This window comes from Spodoptera frugiperda, chromosome 25 (genome assembly GCF_023101765.2).
Source record: "Spodoptera frugiperda isolate SF20-4 chromosome 25, AGI-APGP_CSIRO_Sfru_2.0, whole genome shotgun sequence".
NCBI classification, from domain to species: Eukaryota; Metazoa; Arthropoda; class Insecta; order Lepidoptera; family Noctuidae; genus Spodoptera; species Spodoptera frugiperda.
In genome coordinates, this window is record NC_064236.1 from 17,458,720 (window position 1) to 17,482,985 (window position 24,266).

Below are 24,266 nucleotides of genomic sequence, written 5' to 3' on the forward strand. Positions count from 1 at the left end.
TTTCGCCACCACTGATTTTCCCTGAATTTTCTTTGCTATAAACCTCACGGAGCCCGATACCTTTCCAACGAATGCAAAACCGTGGAAATCGGTTCGTGCGTTCTGGAGTTATAGCATCAGGAAGGAAAACCCGACTTATTTTTATATAATAGATTATGTAAATTGTTATCATATCAATATTACATTTATTTTACGTTTAAATAAAATAGATTGACTTGGCCATCGAATGAAAACACAAGTACCGTAAAACGTGGCAACTTTACCATACTTCATAACAAAAAACGAAATAAATTTTTAACCATAAGACGCATAGAAACCAAAACTATATATTTATAATTGTAGTACATCTGGCTCACTTTACTGAAATCGTCATTATATACAAACACTTATTTTAGCCGTAGAAAAGAAAAAGGTTCGGTAAAGTTGCCACAGTTTACCGGCATATACTTTTGTTGACATTTCTCGTATTATATTGTTCAGTCTATTTCATGATTACGAATTACGATAGTCTATTGCATGCACTGATTACGTGCGATGGCCAAGTCGATCTAGTTTATTGAAAACGTAAAATAAAAGTAATATATTATTGTGTGTATAACTATATGCAGCTAAAGATGAGTGGAATAGACATTTAAGAAAATATTAGGCATTCCGCGAATGTTGAAGTTTTTAGTTTCTGCAGCGCGTCAGCTAAAGCATCCTAATTGTAATATTTTGCAACAGCGAATATATGAAACTTGCTATCGCGTAGGGAAATGATCCTATATCTATTATATAAAAATAAGTCGGGTTTTCCTTCCTGACGCTATAACTCCAGAACGCACGAACCGATATCCACGGTTCTGCATTCGTTGGATAGGTCTCGGGCTCCGTTTGGTTTATAGCAAAAAAAAATCGGGAAAAGCAAGAGGAATGCAGGAAAGCAGGGAAAATCATTGGTGGCGAAACGGAGTTCGCCGGGTTTGCTAGTGTGTTATATAATAATAAACTTTCTGTTGTGCAGGTCGAATACCATTTCACAATCGAGCTCAAGCCTGAGTGGATCGGTAGGTATCTTTGAAACTTCAGTTTGATTTTGTTGTTTCATTATAACGAGTCCTTGATTATTCAATATAATTGATTATTTTTATCACAAAAAAGAAAGTTGCCCCACGCTAGGATTTTCTCCTGTGCCGTGGATGCGTTTACAAACAAACAAGTTCACATACACATGACACCCAGACCCGAAACAACAATTTGTGCATCACACATAGAGTTGCTTCGTGCGGGAAATGAACCCGCTACCCGTTGCGCAGCAGCCAGTTGCTCAGCCACCACACCAAACGTGCAATCGATTGATTATTGATTAGTTGATTATTCAATATTATTATGTAACTTGTTCTAATTACAATTAATCTATAAGAATCTCAGTCGAGCGACAAACAACAAAGATACTGCTGAGATAATACATATATACATAGTTTGATTTTTAAAGATTACATTTTGAAGTTTATACTATTATGTAATAAAGTCGAAAATGAATTGAATTCTCATTGCGATGATTCGAAAAATTTTATTTTAGACTATTTATAATAAGAACTCTTTGTCCAACAGTTCCGACTTAGCAGACTATTGGCGCGTGACCAGCCAGCGCCGGTGTTCGAGGTAAGTATTCACATTTAAATTCTACAGGTTGACTTTGAATTCGACGTATTCCTCTCGGGAGGTGATGTTACAACTAATCTTATTTATCTTATCTTCTCTTCTAAAAATGAATCGCTAAATGTGTTGGTAATCGCATAACTCAAGAATGCATGGACCAATTTGGACAATTCTTTTTTTATAATATTCGTCGAAGTTCAAGGATAGTTTTTACGGCGAGAAAATATCAAATAATTGACGGAAAAAGCCTAAACACAGCCCTTTTCTTTATCCCATACAAACGTTTTCTACCTAAAAGTTATTTTTAAAGCTGTAACAGTGAAACTTTGTATTTAGACACTTAATGGGAAACGAAAGAACATAGGCTACTTTTTATTCCAAAAAAATAGGGGAGAGTGGGTTAAAATAGGAGATGAATGGTCATATGGAAATTCATCATTTTTAAAGCTGTAACAGTGAAACTTTGTATTTAGACACTTAATGGGGAACGAAAGAACATATTATAGCGAATAAAAAGGGTACAAAGCGTAGAATTGTCGATAGAGGAGATTAATGTTTGCTTGAAAATTCGTCATTTTCGTTAATAGTTAATTTAATTCGTCATGTTGCCTGTGGCTTCACTCGCGTTCGATTCGTACCAACTACCATTCTAATGTTATGAATGCGAAAGTAACCCTGTTTGACTTGAGGTTACGCTTACACGAATGTTTGCCATTTATTTCCGAAATTGTTGGGCTTACATAGTTGAAACTTTGAACACGGTTGATGTATTCAGGTAACCGCTATTCGAATTTCGACTCAAAATTAATAAATTAACGGCGCATTCCAATAAACTACGGATCGGTAGATGTGCCTACGAGCCGTAGAATTTTGACACATTTTGTATGGAGCTTATGTCAAAATTCTACGGCTCGTAAGCAAATTTACCGATCGGTAGTTTATTGGAACGCGCCGTAAAACTCCAAACATGGAATTGATTCAAAAATAATTTTTTTTTAAGCTAACTAATTCGTGGTGGGTTTTTATGAATAGAACTTTAAGAAATACATTAAGGTTCCTTAAAGCATTTTTCGTCAAACAAAATTGTTTGAAAGATAGACGCTTCCAAAGTGGAAAAATGAGTTAAAAATTTTTTTTCATCATAATGCAGGCTACAAACGATGATCGATGATGACTGATGTTGATCAGCAATACTTACTTTGTTCTTATTTCCAGGTATAAGTCCTGTGTCGAGGCCTACCTCCAGCCTGCACTGGCCCTGCCCTGTCCAACTGGCAGCAGCCTCATCAAACGACGAGATACCAACGCTTACGACAACTTTCAACACATCCATCAGCACCGTATCATTTAAAATATTGCGTCAACTTAAATTTAAATACAATTGTATAATATGTTGTTAATTTATAATATGTATGTATATATTTACCTAAATGTTCTTTGAAAAAAGATACCAATTCAATGCACTTACATGTTTTACGAAACAATTGAGACGACACTATGGCCACGTTTCCACTGACGCGGAGCGGGGCAGAGAGGAGCTTAGCGGTGCACGAATTGACCAATCACTATGCTCGAAATCTTTTCCATTGAAGCAGAGCGGAGATTTCGAGCATAGTGATTGGTCAATTCGTGCACCGCTAAGCTCCTCTCTGCCCCGCTCCGCGTCAGTGGAAACGCGGCCTAAGCGACATATCATGGCTATCAAACTTGAACTAATGATTCGTTTATACAATTTGTTCTCAAATCAGTCACAAATAATTATTTATTAATCAAAGGTTTTTTACGACATCTTCAAAATTGTCTTATGAGTACAAAGTATACAAAAATTGAACAATTAAATAGCAGAACAACACAGAAAGATTTGAAAAAACGAAGAAGAGGATAGAAGATCAGGAGTAACAACAACAGGTACGGAATCTTTCAAAGATCTACATACTTTGTATGAGCTAACCCGAAAACACCTAATTAGAGCATAATATCATCTGTTTTAACAAACAATGCTAAATATCTATAGACTGAAACATCAACATATACATGCTTGGAAGTTACCATCAAATACAGAACAACAGTTACAGAAACATAATGATTCCAGAAAAGGAGAATTGGAATTTCAAGTGAAACCTTTTCAATAGATCGAACAATCCGCGAATATATATATATATATATATATATATATATACGTATATATGCTGAATCGGCGAACTTCGTACCGCCTATGAATGTAGTGTTACCTTTTAGCTGAACTACGTTATGCTTTGAATACAATGATACATAATAAATATTAATAAAGATAGATATTATATAAATATATTTTATTATGATGAATAGTGCGTGCAGAAAGAGAAAAGAAATTAAAAAAAAACTGAAATGAAGTACTTCAAATAGGTACCAGAAAAAAATTAAGAATTAAGCTGTTTGGCAGCATGGGATGCACTCGGATAAACCTCTGAGCCACCCACTCATTACAATGGGCTTTAAAAGTAATTTCAGAGAGATTAAGCTCAACTGCTTTAACAGACAAATTAGGCTCACGTACGACGTACGTGAATACAGCAAGGCTTGTCTATTTTTTTAGTGATTTTCACTGCATTATATCCTACGGCATTTTGCTGTGGGGTCGAGCTGTCGAGTTATTCGAGCAATATAACTATAGCTCTGCCTATCCTCTTGAAAAATCAAAAGTGCGATGTTAAGTTAATATTAAAGTCTTTTCTCATAATTTTATGAGCATCTCTACTTATGATGACAATATTTTTCCATCACTACGAATCGGTTTCTATTACTCCTTCTATCAAGGACTCTTCTATTATAGCTCATACGTCAAACGGTCGGTCAACCTGAAGAAACGAGCACGACCCTTGGCTTGATGTGACTGCGTGTAAACAATGTACCTTTGTGCGCTAATACTCGAGTGTGACGTCACACCTGACTCAATGGGAATCCGTAGCGCTATCGATCGTTTTTTCATTGACTAAACCAACGGATTTGGCCCGTACTAAGACTTGTACCAAGTTATATGTGTAACAACTAAGTAGTAGACTGGCTACTGTGCAACGTGTTGCATGTTCGAATCCCGCGCAGAACAATTATGTGCTTCATGAATGGTGTGATGATGATGATGATGATGTGTGATTCTTGGTGTGATTTGTTTGTATGTTTATGTGTGGCCTAGTATAAGTGTAATGTTCTCTTTAAATAACAGAATAACACTAAATATTATTCTTTGTCTTTGTCTATAGAAGAGGACTGGGACATTCCCTACGAGAAGTTGTCGGATCTGGTGTACCTGGGAGCTGGGGCCCAAGGCATCGTGTTCGGCGGCCAATACCGCGGTGAACTGGTAGCTGTGAAGCAGCTTCGCGACAAGAACGATTGCAATATCAAACACCTTCGCAAGCTGAACCACGAGAACATCGGTAAGTCGATTTTTTTTATTAAGGGACCTTCTGAGACATCGACATGGTAAGCAATCGGCGCTACCTATGGACACCCGCAACACCAGAGGAGTTTGAACTATGTTGCCAGCCTTTGGGGAGGAGAAGTATGGGTCACTCAAACAACGAACTGACGAAGAATGGGTAACATAAGCGTTGTTTCTTATTTTCTTTGACGCCTTGGTTCACTTCCTTTGAGCCGAAGCATATGGCTCTCGCACGTGGAGTAGTTTCCATAGATGGTCGATAATGGCCGCTTTGGAAGCGGCAGTGGCATATAAATTAGGCATGACACGTTCTGTGACTCGCCGAACGAGTGTTTATAAACACATGACGTCATTAGAGGGGGGAGGGGGGTATACTATATGCTTTAAAAAAAATATTATTTAGATGTAAAAGGGGTTTTTTCTGAAATCATACTATTACCCTATGTTTTCATTTGAAAACACTATGGTCAATTGGTCACTCAATATTATTAGGTAAACAGATATTTTCGAAACCGCACATGAAGTGTTGTGTAGTGTCACTTCATAAACGTTGTCGATAATTGTTGATATCGAATATCGACCGCTTTTATTAGTTTCGAATTGAATTAGTATGGAATTAATTTTATCACATTACGTGGTCATTATGTTTGAAACGGTCAACGATGTGGTGTCGATATCCACCGCATTTGCGGCTGGTGCAAATCATTCTGTTTGTAATGCGATACAAATACAGGTGTCTATCACTCGAAAAATCATTTCAATGAGGCTCTCATTCGGTTTTTGGTAAATACTGCACACCAGTGGAAATGTGTTTACATTCGGTAATAACTTTTGCAACTGTGCTATGATGGCACAGAGATAATTCATTGCAGATTTTTTATTACGATTAAAAGCTAAAATTATGTTCAAATTTTATTACTTAACTGTATATTTTGAGCATCATAGAATCAGTAGAATAAATGTGATTCTAGTACACCTTTGATCCGCTCTTCAGCTTAAAGTTTTACTAAAACGTACATACACAACTAGATATGACATGCTAAAGAGATCCTTATGTTACTCTATTGAGATCTCCATGTTACTCATTTCGGATCTCATTTTTTGCGCAACAAAATTATTTATTGTTAATTTGATACTGAGTTGTTTTGGTATTTCTTTTCAAAGATTTGTTAATAACTTCGATTTAATTTTACTGTGAAAGTTATATAGTGTTGTTAATGGTCGATTACTAAGGTGATAATATTTTAAATTAATTTTGAGTTCATTATGTGTGACAAGTGGGTATACATTGTACAGTGGCATTACGTGCCAAAATGTGTACCTCTGCCTACGCTTTCGGGGATAAAAGGCGTGAAGATTTACTACCTACATTAATTGTTTAGTTTTTGGGTGTTTATTTGTCGTGTGCTGTGTTTGGTGGGTGTATAAAATGTCAATTGTAAGTATAAGTGAAGTAGACCCACCTGGTCAGAAGATGGAAGATTTGTCTGCGTGTCAATAAATATATATACTTAATAAATACCTGTATTTTGAAATGTGTTTCTAGTATTATATATTATTTGCAAATTAAAAACATTTAACATGAAATGGTCTTTTATTTAGTAATAAATACTTTTTTGATAAACCCCGTGTTTTATTTCTATTGTGTTACTTTTATGTAATATGGAAGTTGATTTGACTTTGTTTCAGACTATTTACAACTGAGACAATTTTCAAAATCTGTTGAACATTTCGGTATTATACTTAGCATGGAATCTAACAAATAAAAAACCAGACACGTCCGTCTGGCTATCGTAGACCTACAAATGGTGTAACTAACACGACACGTTGTATTTGTACCTTGTAGACCGTAACACAACCATCTGATTTCCCCTACGGCCAAGCCACAAGATTAGCTATAGGCTATAGGTAGAATTGGCGTTCCGACTAGTCGTCTGTTAACGCGTCAATGAACCTGCTACGCCGGAGGTTGTGCTACGCGACGCGTAGTACCTGCTACGCTTGCTACGGCGTAGACCGTGCTACGAGGTTTACATTTGTGGTGTGCAATGCTGTACTTATACTTGTGGTATCTGCCTGATGGAAATGTAGAGTGTATTTGATCCTGGTAGATTGTCTACGTTCCTGCCACATTATTTTACGGGATATTTATTAGAATAGAAGGAAATTGATATTTATTGCTAGGAAACTAAAAGTAACTCTTAGTTAATTAGCGGACTCGCTTGTTTAATTGTCAAGTTTAATATTAGTGTGGTAATAGTAAGAAGCCTCGTTATTCAGATAAGCAAGTAATAAATTTGATTTTGTGTTATATCATTTTACACATTCACTCGAACGAAAAGTGTAGAACTACGTATGAAAACATTACATTAAAAAAAATCTGTACAGTTGTTTAATTCCAAGGCTAGAACGTTCCGGATAAAACACTGACTGCTGTCCAATTCTGGTTAGAACTCAAAAATAATTTGGAAAGGAGAAACGGAGATACTACAAACATTGCTCTTTGACGTAAACATACATTACATACATCATATAAGAACATACTATAAAGCCTTAACATTCACACCCAATACAATAACAACAATATGACTCTATTACAATAGAAAAATACACATAAAGTATCAGCTCACACCGGTCAACACCGGTAACCAAGACTGCATTCACAAACAGTATTCCGTTCCCCGTCCGTGACATTCAACAAAGCGGTGCATAACGGATATTAGTTCCGCTTGATTTCCTCTGTCCTGCAAGCAACTGTTTTATCAATGGACTTGACCATACGTTGCCGTTGTTCTATTGTGCGGCTCCATGTTCCCTTGTACTCATTCTTCTCGTGTTTCTAGGTTTTACTATTTTTTTTTTATCATTGAGAGTTTGATATTTGTTTTGATGTGTAGTGGTATCTGAGTGTCGATTTGTTGGGAAATTGTTCGTTGGGAAATGGTTTTGACGTAATGGTCAATTTATTGATTCCTTAAAGGGGTAGATCTAGTTTTTGTGTCATAAAGATCCACGAGTGAAAATTATGGCAATTGACATACTGACTACGAATAGTACGCTAATACAAAATAATTGACAGTAAGCAGGTATAGTAGAGGCCGAATTACCTCCCTTCCTAATCCCTGATTCCCCAACAACCCTTAAATTCTTTATCCCCGAAAAGTCGGCAAGGCACTTGTAACGCCTCTGGTGTTTCTGGTGTCCATGGGCAGCGACGATTGCTCAGGTGATCCGTCAACTCGTTTACCGGTTTATACCATAAAAAAGAGTATTCTACTGATACTTGAATAATAGTTCCTTACTGTCATTCTGGCAGTAAGGAATCGTCGATCTTAAAATATAAAACGGAACTTTAACGAGCACCATAATGGCGAGGCAGTCATTGAAGGTCAGCCTTCATATTTTATAAACCTCGACCTTCCACGAAGGTTCTAATATTAAAAAATCTATCAATAACAAAGGTTGGTGCAGCGGTCGTTTTAAAGGTGCCGTAAACATCTACTAAAAGATTGCTCAACATAGTTGTTATGCAATAATTTTTTAACGTCCCTTTGATTATTCACATTAAAAATGTATTCAAATTGACAAACCTGCCTAAACCAAAAGATATTGTACAATTTGAAGCCTACACAAAGTTACAAAAAATATACAATAAACACTCGCTTATTAAATAAGTAAAAAAGCTCGCTAAAATATCTTTCAATCATCGTGCAACATCTTCAATATTAAGCAATGAAACATTGAACAATATTGCACGGTTCGTAATATTGCGCGGTATAATTGATCGTATAGCCGCCGCCTAAGGCCTCGTCGGAAGATACATTCTGTCCTCATTGTATCGTCACATAAAGGCATCGCTGTCAAAGAGATTAGACACTGAAGTTCACGGACTTTGCAGACAAAAGTCCCCTGTCTGTTTTCCTTGAACAAAGATTGTTCAACTAAGAAATTGAAAACTTTGCTACCTTCCTTCTCTTTAAATTTACTTTTAACCAGTCTTGTCTTTATTTTTTGTCGAAATATGATTACGTTGTTTGGTATTTATGGCTGGTTTGTAGACTTTGTCGATTGTGTTACTTTAGTGCAGCTTGGTTTTAAGTTTTCTAGTGGGGATGTAGCATTATTTGTAAGTATAACCATCACCTATGAGTGAGCAGATATGCTGAATAGTTACATCCCTAATTAGGTTCCGTTCTAGCCTAACTTATACACCATTATAATACAACTATCTGTTCTTTAAAGATTATCTTTCAATTAGTTTACTCTTAACGCAGGTAGATCCCTAAGATCAACAGTTACAGCTACCGTAAAAGCAAAAATAAATCTCTACTCTTAAATAAAGAGAATAACAATACAACGCACACATACACAAATCCCACCGTTGAGCAAAATCTGTAAATAAGAAAGGAACGATTACGAAACAACGGTCCCGGGTATTGTCCTAGTTAGAGCGGGTACTGAATGAATGAACGTGAACCTCTTAAAGGCTCACACAGACGCAAGACTTGACATTGACCGATTTACCTACATAACAGGTCGGTTGTAGGGTTTCGCACGGAATACATTATTCTCACAGACAGCGATCCGGGGAAACATTGTTAATTTTGATTTGTGAAGAGAATAAGTTTTATAAAAAATCGATAGTCGTGCTAAGATAAGTGTGATGCGCGTACGCTTGTGCTGCATTATGAAGTTTGATCTTGAGGTCACTCTGTATAACTGGGAAGAACTTGGGAGCCTAGATTATTTTAAACAGTTATTTTTAGTCTAGGGCAATTGCTGAATTTAAACAACGGTTTAAGAAAACATATTTTTAAACCTGTTCAATATGGCAATGCAACCTGCATTGCATTCGATGCATAACTATTAATTTTAATATGCACATAGGACACAAAACCTTTTGACTATAAACAGCATAACTCTATATGTATAATCTACATGACATCCTAACTTAAGCTTATCCGCATTAGTAAGTCCAATCGGAAACATTATCCGTACGTTGATATTAATTCAATATATGTTCTCGTCAATGTCGTACACAGACCAACAGGTTGCAGGCCAATGAACGAACTTGCAGCGGCAGGATCCGTGCACGTACCGGCATTGACCCATTAACATAGTTCTGGATTCCCAGAGGTCGCGCACTTGAAACATACGCCGCAGAGTTCTACGACCTCGGTAATGTATGACGATGTATTTTTTTTTGCACAATTTGAGATAAGATTGGTTTGATTGGTTTGTAGGAGAAATATGCGTTTTTAAAAGGCATTTCTTTGATTAGTACGGAAAATTCTGGTTCTAAATGTACATAAAATTGGGGTATGCGCAAGCGCATCGGCGCAGTAGACTGCGCAGATGTTTAAATTAATGCAGTTAAGGTCTGAACGCAAGGCCGAACAGTCGCTTAGCGCTTAAGTCTGAAAAATATGGAGGCGTTTTATGGTAATGAAATAAATAAATAAATGAATGTTTGTTTTATGTTAAAAAAAGCTAAGAAATGTCAAATTAAAATAAATACATACAAACAACCTCATGCCTGTTTGATGGGGGGAGGACAAATAAGTACATGGAGGAAAGACTATGGAAAGCTAATTGCCAATCACTGAAGTCTTTTTATTTCTTGTTAATTATTTTCTGACACAAGTCTTTTATTAATAATGAGAACGTATACTGTATGAAAGGTAATTTAATTACCTTTAAAATGAGCCGCCACCATACATTTTCCTCATCGCCAGTCTATGGTGTATGTCCACTTTGTATATCGTACAAACACTTTTTTCAAAGCTGACTATATGTCTTCCAAACGCATGGAACATTGTGTAAATCGTTGATTATACCGTCTCTATGTCTTGTCCGTTCTTATAACGTCCAATTAATACGTTCTCGACGAAATTACAGACGATATTGCAGGTTTGTGTAATATCAAATTTTGTTCCTTTAATTCTTCCTCTCATTGTCAGTGACTGACTTTTAACTCCTTACACGTCATGATACTCCGGAGCTGCGGACTGCTTAGCGGGGCTCCGGCTCGAAAAGCAGGAGTAGGAATGGGGTTGTTTTAGTTAGTAAGAGTTTGACACTCCCTCTTGCCTCGCCAAGGCGAGAGAAGTCGAGAAGAAGAGAGAAGATATTGTCCCCTCAAAAAAAAAACCCATCATGGATCTGTAGCGGCAACCGAACAGCGTTGAGAACACAGTTTCATAACGTGAGGGTTGCAATTAGCCGGTAATCTTGTATTGTAATGGCTTGCGGTTTACCTGTACCAGGTACCTCTTGTATACTTCTCCAAACAAAGGCTCGAAGCCACTCCACGTTCACCGTGCCTAAAGTTACAATTTGAGCCGTTTCTTCCAGTATGGAAATAATTTTGTTACAATTAATAGTTTCCGAAAGACTAACTACAATACATGCAATACATGGATGGTAAACAAAACCAGTTTTCAGAGTTTCTAAACGAAGCGCAACTAAAATGTTACAAAAAAGTAAACAACCCTATGTTGCATACGGAGCATAACGAAAATGTTACAAAAAGTAAACAACCCTATGTTGTAAACAACCCTGTATAACTTTTATGAAAATTATTAATTTTGCAAGGAAAAAATTTCATCCCCTTCATTTTAAAGGTAATTAAATTGTCTTTATCGTATACGACACCAATTAATAAATGCTGGTATCAGAAAATACTTAACAAAAAATGTTAAAAGCACTAGTGACTGTGTTTCTTTGCTCCCAAGTCTACGTACAATGTTTACTCGAACATAATGAATTGATAAGCAAATACTCGTATGTAGCTTTCTTATTTGTTTCTCTAACGAAACTCGAAAAGGTAGGTAAGGTTTTTTAGTTACTTAATTACATTAAACTTGAATCTTTTTGAAAAAAACATTAAATAATCTTGTTTAGTATTTCAGTAGCCGGAAAATTTCTAATTAAAAATGTTCTAGGATTCTTTGCGCTTGTATTGTAATGCGTAGGTGGTTACTGTTGTATAGTATATGCTATGTACTGTATTATCCACGGCGCGTTACAGTTGTCGGTATTGGCATCTGTCAGGCTCAAATCGCATTGTATTTATCAAAGTCGCCTGCATGTTCGATTGACCTTGGCAAGTTTACATGTAACTGGATAGAGACATAAGCTTTGAGCTATACATATGTACCTTTTACTAGTGCAAGTAAGGTACGTATAAATTATAAAAAAATCCATTGGCCTACTATAAATCCTATTATATACACAACCAAAAACCATATTATGAAATACTCGCAACAACCAAAATTTTGTAAAGTGTAGCGTTTTTTGAAGATAATGCGTTTTAAAACTATAATAATTCAATTACCGAAGCTTTCGAGGAAAAATTACGTCGATACCAAACCCTTTTCATGTGTTCATATACCATTATGTCAACTTTAGTGTTTCGATCCATTAAGCCGACCGGCGGACATACATTTTGCCCATTTTATCAGAACCGATACGAAAACTGAGTAAACAGTCAAGTAATCCATTTACTGTTGCTCCAGACTCCGCCGTGGTGGTATATTTTTATTTGCAGACTTATACTGCACCCGTTTTTAACTGAGCCCGTGTTCTGTGCACCTACAATGCAACTACAAAGCTCATTATCCTTCAAGACTGCTCCTAGATTTTCGTATCGTTAAATTGTTAGGAAATAATGAGATGTGAAAATAATGAGGTTATTCAAATGTAAGGAACATTTCTACTGCAATGTTTGAAGGTCTTCCTTTATTTGCTTTCTGACTTCTTGAATTGCTTAGGAAATCTCATTTTAATTGTGACTGAACCGTTAGAAATTGCTTTGAAAATACTAATGGTATTGTAAAGGAGACCTGCTAATATTAGTCTAGTAATATAAAGAGGATTTCATCGCATGCTTACGGTTTCTCGTTCTTTTCAACTTCATCAGAATGCATTAATTTACTCTCCGTTGCTAGGCTACTTATTTTGTACATTCTTGAACTTTTTCATCGTCAACCACGTGTAAGCTCCAAGACTTCTACTGCTGAACATAAGACTTATCCCAATTACTTACAGATCGACCTGTTGGAAGCTACCGCATCCGATGAATTAAGTAATAAGATGATGTGAAAAATATACTAATAAACTAGATGCTGGATAAATCTTAAGTCCTAAAACAGTATTCTGTTCAAGAATATTCTTCAAGGGCTACATGTCGTGGGCGCTTATTCTTGAAACCAACCTCAAAGGCAATGCAATATATTTTTTTTAAAGAAACGTTGCTCCACATTAGGATTTTCTCCTGTGTCGTGGGTGCGTTTACAAACATACAAGTTCACATACACATAACACCCAGACCCGAAACAACAATTTGTGGATCACACAAAGAGTTGCTCCGTGCGGGAATCGAACCCGTTAAGTACTCGTACAGCCACCGCACCAACCGTGCAGTCGAAATTTTCAATCAAATAATTTTATTTTGTTATACAACAATTTTGTTATACAACCCCAATCGTAGGTTTTAAATAAAATAATATTCAGATTACGGAATATAAATCCAAACTCAAAACAATTTAGGTAGTTCATTAATATCCTCGCAATACGAATGCAAGTCGCTAGTGTTGCCACCCCCTCAGGGTCAAGGCAGCGTTGCATACGCTCTGTTGTGCGGATAACCGGTGGTCAATGTACATTGTAACATATGGAAATTAATTTTGCCACCGAATATCCGCTACCGAATAACTGGGACCCAGATCGTGCGGAAAAGCAATGAGTTGGCCTAAATCGTTTAAGATTATAGTAGACATTATTACAATCTATTGCTTGATCCATGAGCCTCCATTCAAAACCTTATTTTTCTAATCACCAAACTACAAAACGTAGGTTTCTTTTCATACCTATGTCTTATGGTTTACCACATTATCATGCCATTTCAACTCAAATACTAAAGTGACAATGAATACGGTTTTAGCAAAAATAAACCTCGCAGAGTAGGGAATAGGTAAAGAGAGTGTGTGAAAGTTATTTGACGTTTTAACATTGTTATAGATGGTAACTAAGTTTATACTGAAATATATATTTTACACTCAAATACATATTCTCTTACAAAAGTATGTAATCAATATTCTTATCATCCTAATACCCTGAGAATCATCTAAAAATTTGTTCCTTCAAAATAAAGTGAAAATCTATCTGAACGTATCTATCTGAACAAGATGGGTCAGATGCATTGTCTTGTAATTGCAAGAACGCGCATGGTTAAATAATGCGCGATATCTACTGTCGAGTGTAATTTCTTAACGTAAGTAGGTCAAGACAACCTGTTATCAGGTCATATCTGATGGAAAATTGGCTGAGTGTAGGTAGGTATTATAATAAAATTATGTCAACAGGATAAATTACTAAATGATGGCTTTGTCCTCACAGTGCAACAAAACTGTATGTTTTAATGAAAAAATAATATTAGCCATTCTAACAAAAGTAGGAAATGAAAAGAAAGTTCAAACTAACTGTAATACGTGTAAATAAGCCCACCAGTGATCGTTAGATCCCGCACTTATGAAATGAATAAAGAAACGTTACTATTCAATCATATTGCTTCATTAACTCAGAAGTACCTAATGCCTATGCTTATACAGAAGTACCTAAGTACCTAATTAAAACATCGTGAGATTGGAAAAGTTGTTTGATTCATTAAGTATTTCTATTTTAGCCGTGAACACGTTTTTTCTTTCTCTTTTTTTAACATTGCCCCCACACTAGGATTTTCTCTTTTGGCGTGGGTGCGTTTATAAACATAAAATTTCACATACACACGTCACCCAGACCCGGAACAACAATTTGTGGATCACACAAAGAGTTGCTCCGTGTGGGAATGGAACCCGCGACCCACGCGGCAGCCAGTTGCCCAGCCACCGCACCAACTGTGCAGACAAATATTGATTAGTTATATTACGGCTTTCCCACGTTCCCATAATCTATTATTAAGCCAAAAACATTCGGTATTTTTTCTGTGAAAGACGTATTGTGAATCATACATGATTACAGTACGTACTCAAGTTTAGCATTTACAATTCCACCCTTAGTGGGACTGTGAACAGCTATCCTAGGATGCAATATATAGCTGAAGATGTAATACGCATTACATTCCATAGTCACAAGCCGCCTCGAGATGTTATATTGGATCGTAGTGCAATAATTTGCACTTAATTATGTTCAGGCTCGTGGCTTTGATTAGCGCCGACATACAGCCATTGTATCTCGTGTTTAGTCACTATGTAAACTTAAGTGCGACCACTACACGTGCTTCTGAATGTCATGATATCTACGCTCGGTTTCAAAGTCATCCCGCAATTAAAATAAACTTTGGGACGAATTAATTGGATGCAGTAGCTTGTGCAACTAAACCCACAGTTATTAGTTTATGCAAACTTAAATTATCTCTACCACGGATTTACGTACAGGCTCAGCTATCTGCTGTTTGAACATCAACGTGGATTAAATAAACGCGATTATTTGCGCGCTGCAATGTTTACTAGTTGTCCGGCTGTATTTACGATCACCATTTTCATGGTCACGGGGAATGTTTGCAATTTGCGTAAGTAAATATATCTTGGATTTCCTAGCCTGATTTGTAGGTTGCAGTCCAATCAAAGTGTACTGATTGAATATCCCGGGCCGCGCACGTAAAGGAACTATTGACCTATTTCTATCCACTACTACGCTGCGACATCCAATTATTCTCAGGATGTGGATGTAGGTAACTAGGTGCATCACAATAAGTGGCGTAAAAGGTTTTTTCACTTATGTGTAAACGGGTTTCCCGTGGAAGCCACTAGTTGCGTTAACGATTTTTAATTGGCTCTGTAGGAACGATATTTGCTATCCAAAAAGTGGTTGGCGTCTGACCTAATTGCTTGTGTGAGCTTTCCTTCTTGTGTTGACAGATTTTGGGAATCTAGGCAAAACGCTTGGCTTGTTTTTAATTACTTTGAACCGAAATGACGATTTTACATTGAACTCCTAGTAATAACTGGTAAAAGTAGGTTTTACATAAATTACCGTGGTTGCCTATCTCCTTGGAGAATAAAAAGCACAATGATAGGTACACTTTGTTACAAATACAATTTTCATTTTAAATGGCGGACGTCCTGACAACAAGACATAAAAAGTAAACTCTATTATTGGTCCCGCTGCGCGTTGGTCGCCGATGTTCAATCAGGCTTACTCTTCCTTATACAGTACAGAAATATTGGTACGTATGTCTGTCTACTCATGCAACCAATATGTTAGTGTACAGACAGACAGTTTACAAAGTCAATATTCTTTGATTCGAGCCTTGCTTTTAGTGATGTGCAACGATGCCCATAACTAGCAAACTGCATAACTTCTACTACGGAGTCCAAACTTTATTGAGTAAACTTGTTAGGATGGCTAGGAAATATCCTTGTGTATTTGTTTTGGTAAATTGTAGATACCACATGCATAATTAATCTGTGAATAATAATACTGTATCTTACTCAAAAGATTGACGTAGGTCCACATATTAAATTATGCAATACTCGATTTTAAAGAGTCCTGTGTGACTCGCGATCGATATGTCATATACAGAGCACAATCTATCAGACTCTCATCAGACAGATTTGTGTTGAAAATAATGATGGCGTTTTCGTTAAAGTTTTTCAATGGAGGACTCAACTGTCTGCACACAATTTAAATCAATGTCTGGCTCGTAAATTGACAGTTATGATTGTGTTCGAGGTCGTTACGTGTAGGGAAATGCGGAAATCTGATAAAAGGCCGTTGTGTATGTTTACTCCGATAAGGGAGAACACTATAACTGCTATAGTATCTTCCTCTATATGCGCTATGTATAGTATTTACTATAGTATGCACTAGTATTGTTCTGTTCCCGAACGCCTAAAACAATACGTTTGTGCTTCTATTTATTACAGTTATAGTTGTACGTCATTACAGCAATAAAACATGCAAAACGTTAAAAGTGAAAAGGAATAAGAAATGAGAACTCGGCTTTTAATGACAATATTTCCTTCCAATATTGAAGCAATCTCTTATAAAAGACTCTACTTTAGTTTGCATATTTACCTATAGGAAACTAAATCAAAGCTTTTACCTGATTAAAATCACAGTTACAGCAACTGTCGCTTGCATTTAACGTTAATGTTTAGTGAAATAATTTCTATGGAAAGCTTTTCATTCCACGTTTCAAAGATTAGTTCATTAGTCCTAAAATGGTTGAAATATAAAGCAGGAATTTGCTTTGCAGTACATATTTTTAAATTGACGTAACCAAGTTTTAAAATCATGCAGTATAATAAAAGAGACGCGCACATTGGGTATTACAATAGCTCTTGAAGCTGTTTCAACATCAACGTGGAAACAAAATGTCACGTTAATTAGGACAACAGCCAATTATGCACTCTTTTTGTACGTATTTAGAATTGTTTATTCAGTGTCCAAACTTTGTTGTTCCACATCATTGTCACCATTGGCATTGTGTTGAAAAGTCCCGGCGAAAAATTCAATTTTGTGAAAATGTCGCTCAAAAGGATTCTACTTCGTCCAGTTTCTGTTAGATACCTTTGATGACTGGATCCTGGGTGAATGGCAACAAACATGCTTAAAATTCCTTCTATACAGGATATTTTAAACTACCAATATCAGTATGATGCAAGCTAACTTTGGTCGCATTTGCAATATTTCTTTGACCTATTTTCGAGACGCGCGTATTCTCACGGTGGCTAAATTAATTGTCAAACCTCGTTATGCTAGGTCAGTGAAACTGGTTATCCTAATTTTTGGAAAATCGACAGCCAGGTTACTTTATAACGGTTTATTTATAAAGTTACTTGCCTAGCTCGCGTCCTAACCGTGTAAGAATATCAAGTTGAAAAGTAGCTTATGTTACACACGTAAAACTAAGCTTCGTGTTGAGTTTTTCAAATCTTAGTAGCCTTTTCAATGCAAACAAACAAATAAATAATGCAATTAAATAATACTCATTAAAATATCAGTTTACTGTATGGAATAAAAGTTAAATTTAGTATAAATAAATATTTGGCTTAATAGTAAGGAAACGAGGGCTTATAATTTCTAATTAGGAGTTTGAAATCGCTTACCCGCAGTGAGAAAGCGTGGTGATTAATACTCTAACTTTCTTTGTGTGAGAAGAGGCCATTGGTCAGCAGTGGCCACTTACAGGCTATTGATGTATGTTTGTAAAGATTATTGCAATCGTCTGCAAACAAATTGATGCTGGGATTTGTATTAAAGAGTTTAATTAACGTGGTGAGGGGGGCCTCCCCGCCACTAGCCCCACTCGTACATGTTTTTGACGTTCACTTTACGCTTCAGTCTTCGAGGAAAATGAAATGAACATGTTCAAACAACGTCCTCTGCTTTTGAATAGATTTGTATGTAACTGAAAAAGTTAAGTATTTTTTGTAGAAAACGTCATCCATTGAAATTCGCTTTAGGGAGTTGTGCGCACGGCGGAGCGTTTGTACGTTTTTTGTGTGCATTGTTCTGTGTTGTAGTTAGTTGCAGTTGGTAACTTGTGTCGTTCATGTTAGTTGTCTTCACCTTGCATGCACACATTGAATTTGCGTGAAAGGGCAGGCGTCAAAGGGCTGCGCGAATTCAGTGTGCAGGCATCCGTAGCCTATTCAGTAAGCTGCCGCTCTGCTGGTAACAATGTCGGATTATTACACTAGCCTCTGCCTCGCTGTTCTGTTCGCGGGATAATTGGCTTTGATGTGATATGATTAATTATGTTATCTACCTTCGTATTGTTAATTCAGTTACACCATTTGTAATTTAACTACGTAGTGCGAGATGATCTATTTCGATTTGTTGGATTCCATTCTGAAACGCAAAATAATTTTAGCAGAAAATAAAATATTGGTAAAACTGTTTGTTAATGATTCCCGATCTATTTATATCATATAGAGCCGATACTCGATACTTACTGTACCACAAAACAAAATAAAAATGCTTCATTTTTGTGTGGGCGTCTCACATATCGATCCTGGTTCTAGGTAGAGGTAAATGGAGATACACTCAGCAATGCAGATTCTTTTACAAGTTTAATGTGTGAGCATTATATGTGGCACGTGCAACGACATATAATAGAAAAAGATATACCAGAGTGGCATTCTAATGAAATAATGAATGCAAATATAAGATGCCTTCTATATTTTACTTGTGCGCCACAAATAAAGTACTTAGTGTTGTAAAAAAGATTATTTTAATTTGTCTCGTGAAATATGTTTTAAGTGAAACTCGTATACATTTCTCAATCTCCTAGCAGGTGTCAGTAATGAGCTTAAGTAGATTGTTTTTATGATTTTTATTCCACTTGCATTCGTGTTTTACAATATTATTATTCTAATGCTAATGGCAGCATTGCTTGTATTTTTAAATTATTAAATTAAATTAAATTATGCTTTATTCATGGGATACAGTGGACAAAGTGCCTCATGGTAAGCAACATGAGGTGTTTCAAATGGTTGGTCGACTTCTGGGGATGGGGTTTCAGTAACCGTATTTATATGACGAAATACAACGCAGGCGTTATATTACTCCTGTCGGAACATTCGTGCCAAAGCGTAACTGCAGTTAAAAAACCTCTATTAAGTGGAAAAGCCACGCTATTCTCTCTTATCACCACTATTTCTTCTTTAACGTATTTATTTTTCTTACCGTTTTTTTTTCTTTTGTTTTTGTACTTTAGTGCAATTCAAAGGCATCAGTACCAATGGACCTTCCGCTTGCATCATTATGGAGTTTTGCCAGTACGGGCCTCTCTTCGAGTACATCCACAGTGGATCCAGCTTCTTGCCCTCCCAGATCTTGAAGTGGGCCAAAGAAATAGCCCAGGGAATGGCGTATCTACACAGCCACAAGATTATCCATAGGGACTTGAAGTCTCCCAAGTAAGTACTTTTTATTAGCACCAATATATGGTGCTTATAATAAGAGAGGTTGGAAGGTATGGTCGAATATTTTGAGTAAAAGGGTTTTTTGTTTAATTTATTATAAAGTTGTAAACAAAAACGTTACTGTACACCGAGCAACATTAATCGGTATACAGCCAACATAACTATAGCTATGCAATACCTTTACATGTGTGGGTAATTTTATAGTAATGTGCATAAAAACAAACTAATAGTCAAACGCCTATTACGCACACAGTTTCATCACGCATACACTTATACGAAACTAGCTTTCCGCCCGCGGCTTCGCCCACGTGTAATTCGGTTATATATAGCGTTTTTTAATGATCTCGATAGGGCTTTTTCTTCCACAGGCTGAAATCTTGTTACAACTGGAATTAAATATAGCCTGTGTTACTCAGGGATGATGTAGCTTTCTAATGGTGAATGTTTGAAATCGATTCAGTAGTTTCGGAGTTTATCGATTACATGTGTAAACAAACAAACATATAAAAAAATAGATTGTTCCTCTTTATAATGTTAGTATACATACAAATCTATATAGAAAAAGTAAAGCGAGACAAAATCATCGTCTCAAAGTTTTATCAATGTTTTATCAAATCGGGTGTTTTATTTATGCATACCGATTACGTCGAGATTTATGGACCGATTTACGTGATTCTTTTTTTGTTCGGTAGAGTATACTTTCAAGTTGGTCCCGTTGTTACCTAGTCAGGATCTGATGATGGTATTCCAGGGAAATCAAGGGCAAACCTCAAATTTACAGGCAATTACGTTTTTGACAATTTAAGTTATTTAAGTTGTTTAAGTATTTGCGTCTGATAGTCATCATCCCATGTGAATGAGCTGATGATGGAAGGTACAACTCCTAAACGGTTAGGAGTTGAAAGAAAATTCTTACGAAGTTATACGTACATGTGAGGCTATTAGGTTGACCTGATAATAAAAAGTAAATCTCATTAACGTTAAGAATTTAGGTGAAAATGGATGCGGACAAATTTCGTCTCTTCACTTGTTTCCTTTTAGCTGTTTGTATGGGTAGTGTTAACACAAAATAGGGATTTAAAGGCGTGATGTTATTAATGTTATGCATGTATGTACATAATTATGTATGTTATTATGTATGTTAAAGAGACGACTGAAAGTTGTCATACAAAGACTTTTTTTTTAAGGATGGGAAATCATCAAATGACCTCTCCCGCTCTGGGTGGAACGGAAGGGAGTGTCAGACTTTTACTGACTAAAACCCACCTCGTTCCTTCAGTTGCCCTTTGCGTTCCGGGGCCACGGTATCTCGTTAGAACTTTCCCGCAGCCCCGGCTCAGTTTATCCCATTTCCCCCCCCCTTGGGGGTTGACATTTCAAAAATCCCTTCTTAGTGCTCACTTATGTTACTAAAGGAACCTCTGTTCAAAATCTCAGACTCCTATACCGAGCGGTTTCGGCTGTGCGTTAATAAATCAGTCACCCAATCGCACCCCTAAATCACGATTGGAGGGTAGTTTGAAAAAACTTATAATGTCAAACATATTTACTTGCCTATGTACGTGTTCATGCCAAGTTTCAAGTTTATAAACCCAAGGAATAAGATTTTTCATAGAAACGTTTTTACCCCTTTTCCCCCCTTGGGGGTTGAATTTCCAAAAATCCTTTCTTAGTGCTCCCCTACATATCCCAAGGAACCTACATTCCAAATTTCAGCTGTCTACGACCAGTAGTTTCGACTGTGCGTTGTCTGTCAGTCAGTCAGTCACTCAGTAACGGAAGAGTTTTATATATATAGATATCATTTTCGTGAGGGTATACGCATTAATTCAATAATGAAATATAAATAAAAACAAGGGTAAACATAAAAACAATACGTAACAAACATTGAATAAATCAAATAAGGAACGATCGAGTTACAAAAATTATACCCATATAAATATAATATCTTCTCATCGTTTTTTATGTTATTCAATGAGATACGATATTTGGATTGTCACTTTAATTGCACGTATGGCGCAATGGTTATCACTTGCGGATAAAGTGACGAGACGCCGGTTCGATCCCAACATCGCGTTCTTTTTGTAACATTTTTTAAACATTATTGAATGCAAATTTTCTAATGTTTCAATATCTAAATAAAAATTTACAATGTTTGAGGCAACCACAGAACTCTCAGGTTATTTTATTTGGCCCGTTTATGAAGTAACTACCGACAATCCGCAATATTTTTCTCAAACACCCCACATTATAAAAAGTTTGTATTCTTAGTTGTCAGTCTACGAGTATTTATTAATAATTATCCACAACTCATAGTCGTGTTTAATTTAATTTATATCTATCCATACAAAGTTAAAGTATAAACATATAAACATAACATAGTCGTTGTTTTGCGGAAGAAGAACACATAAATTATTTGATATTGTGAAGCGATTAAGAATATTGGTGAGTAACAGTTAGACATTATTTTGATATTCTTTACCTATACAAATTACTAGTTATTTCAATTTTATTCTTTGTTCTTCTACTTTTTATGATTATATATTATTTGCCTTTTATGTTTATAAATAAATTAATTTAACTCAAGTTATTTATAAGTCTATATACCAACCTAAGTATCTAAATATATAAGGTTATTTTTATCATATAGACCAAATTATTATTATTATAATTGACTGTTTTATTTTGTATCCACAGAGGAAAAACAAGAAATGCAGTTATGGGTCGGCTGATATGGATATTCTGGAAACATGGGATATAGAATCACGCTAACGACGCGAAATAAGTAAATCCAGAGATGAATTCTTCGTTTAGCCACCACGGCATTGTGCCCGAACGCAAGGTTGATTCGGATTACTTCCAATGCTTTCTTCTCCACACGCGTAACAACGCGCGCCTATGCTGCAATCTGTGATATCACCTTCATTCTGCCGTTTTACGTTGCAGCAAGTCAGCGCTGAACACAACAATTACAAATCTATAATAATAGCTCATCGATAAAACAAAACCAATTACAATCTGCTAGGTTGATCTTAATTTTGAAAATAATGTTGTAATTTTACTAAATAAACATTTGATCATTTGGATAAAGGTGAAATATAATGGTGTAAAAATGTGTGCGGCCTAATAGGTGTGATTATAGTGAACGAATTACTTTAACTAGTGGAATCATAAGTGTATTGCAGTTGAATTTATTTTACTTAGTAATTGTAAACCTTATTTATACAGACATAACATTCATAATTGTTTAGCAATGTGAACAAAAACAAATTTTAATAATAACTGAATACACACGTTATCGCAATTTGATTTTTTGTCCATTACTAGGAATATCGAAAGTCTAAAGGAGACGGTGAAGTGATGTTATTGTTAAGATGTTGGAAATTGTCATAATTTCTTTCCATTTAACATGTTGATTCATTTCACCACTCGTATTAGCCTAATTAAATTTAAATAGCTATAGATTGTGAATGTTAAACGTGTCTGTATTAAATAATTGCACCACGATATTTTTTCATCCAATTTTTTCATGTTTTTTTACTTATTGGACATAATAACACATAAATAATAAATTATTTACAATAAAAAATAATGTTGTTTTATTCAGAATCTGTTTCATTGATACTTTGATTTTATTATACAGAAAACAAAAACAAAGCATAACAAAACAAAGAAATCAACATAGTAAATAAATAAAATAAAATCTTTTGGTTAGATTCGAACCCACATTGTCGTAAACGATGTTTGAAACCGGTTCATTAACCACTCGTCCACGAGCACTACGTCTATTCAATTGAAAATGTTGAATGATATCATTGATTGTAAATATTATTAACCTTACCCATATATTAAATTATAAAAATACGTATACCGACACAAAAATTATAGTATTTACCAATGTGTGCGTAATAGGCGTTTGGCTATTACGTTTGTTTTTATGCACATTACTATAAAATTACCCACACATGTAAAGGTATTGCATAGTTATAGTTATGTTGGGTGTATACTTATTACTGTGGCTTTGTGTACGTCTACAAGGACATTTCTTGATCGATTAAAAATCCTGTAGATGTCACTGAAATTATTTTGAGTGAACAACATTTTGAAACAACAAAAAATAACTATTTCATACAGGCTTTACAAGACAGAATAAAATTAATTGAACATTCTTCTTCTAAGACGAGTTTGTTTCAAAGCCTTGCCCCTACCTTCCAAACGCCCTGAGCGCACGTTGCAAGTTTTTTGTAAAGAAAGTCATTGTTCTATTGAGC

General features: G+C 35.8%; 1 protein-coding gene and 1 long non-coding RNA gene across 2 annotated transcripts in view; both read left to right on the forward strand.

Moving 5' to 3' along the window:
- Positions 1-24,266, forward strand: part of LOC118276139 (mitogen-activated protein kinase kinase kinase 12-like) — a 105,033-nt gene that overhangs the window by 53,839 nt on the left and 26,928 nt on the right. The window contains exons 3-4 of the mRNA XM_035594372.2: positions 4,881-5,057; positions 19,788-19,989. Of these exons, the coding sequence (XP_035450265.2) occupies positions 4,881-5,057; positions 19,788-19,989 (379 nt within the window). The remainder of the gene's footprint in view (positions 1-4,880; positions 5,058-19,787; positions 19,990-24,266) is intronic.
- LOC126912344 (uncharacterized) lies at positions 21,797-23,587 on the forward strand. Its single transcript, XR_007706978.1, has 2 exons — positions 21,797-22,440; positions 22,693-23,587. It is a non-coding gene; the product is annotated as an uncharacterized LOC126912344 (long non-coding RNA).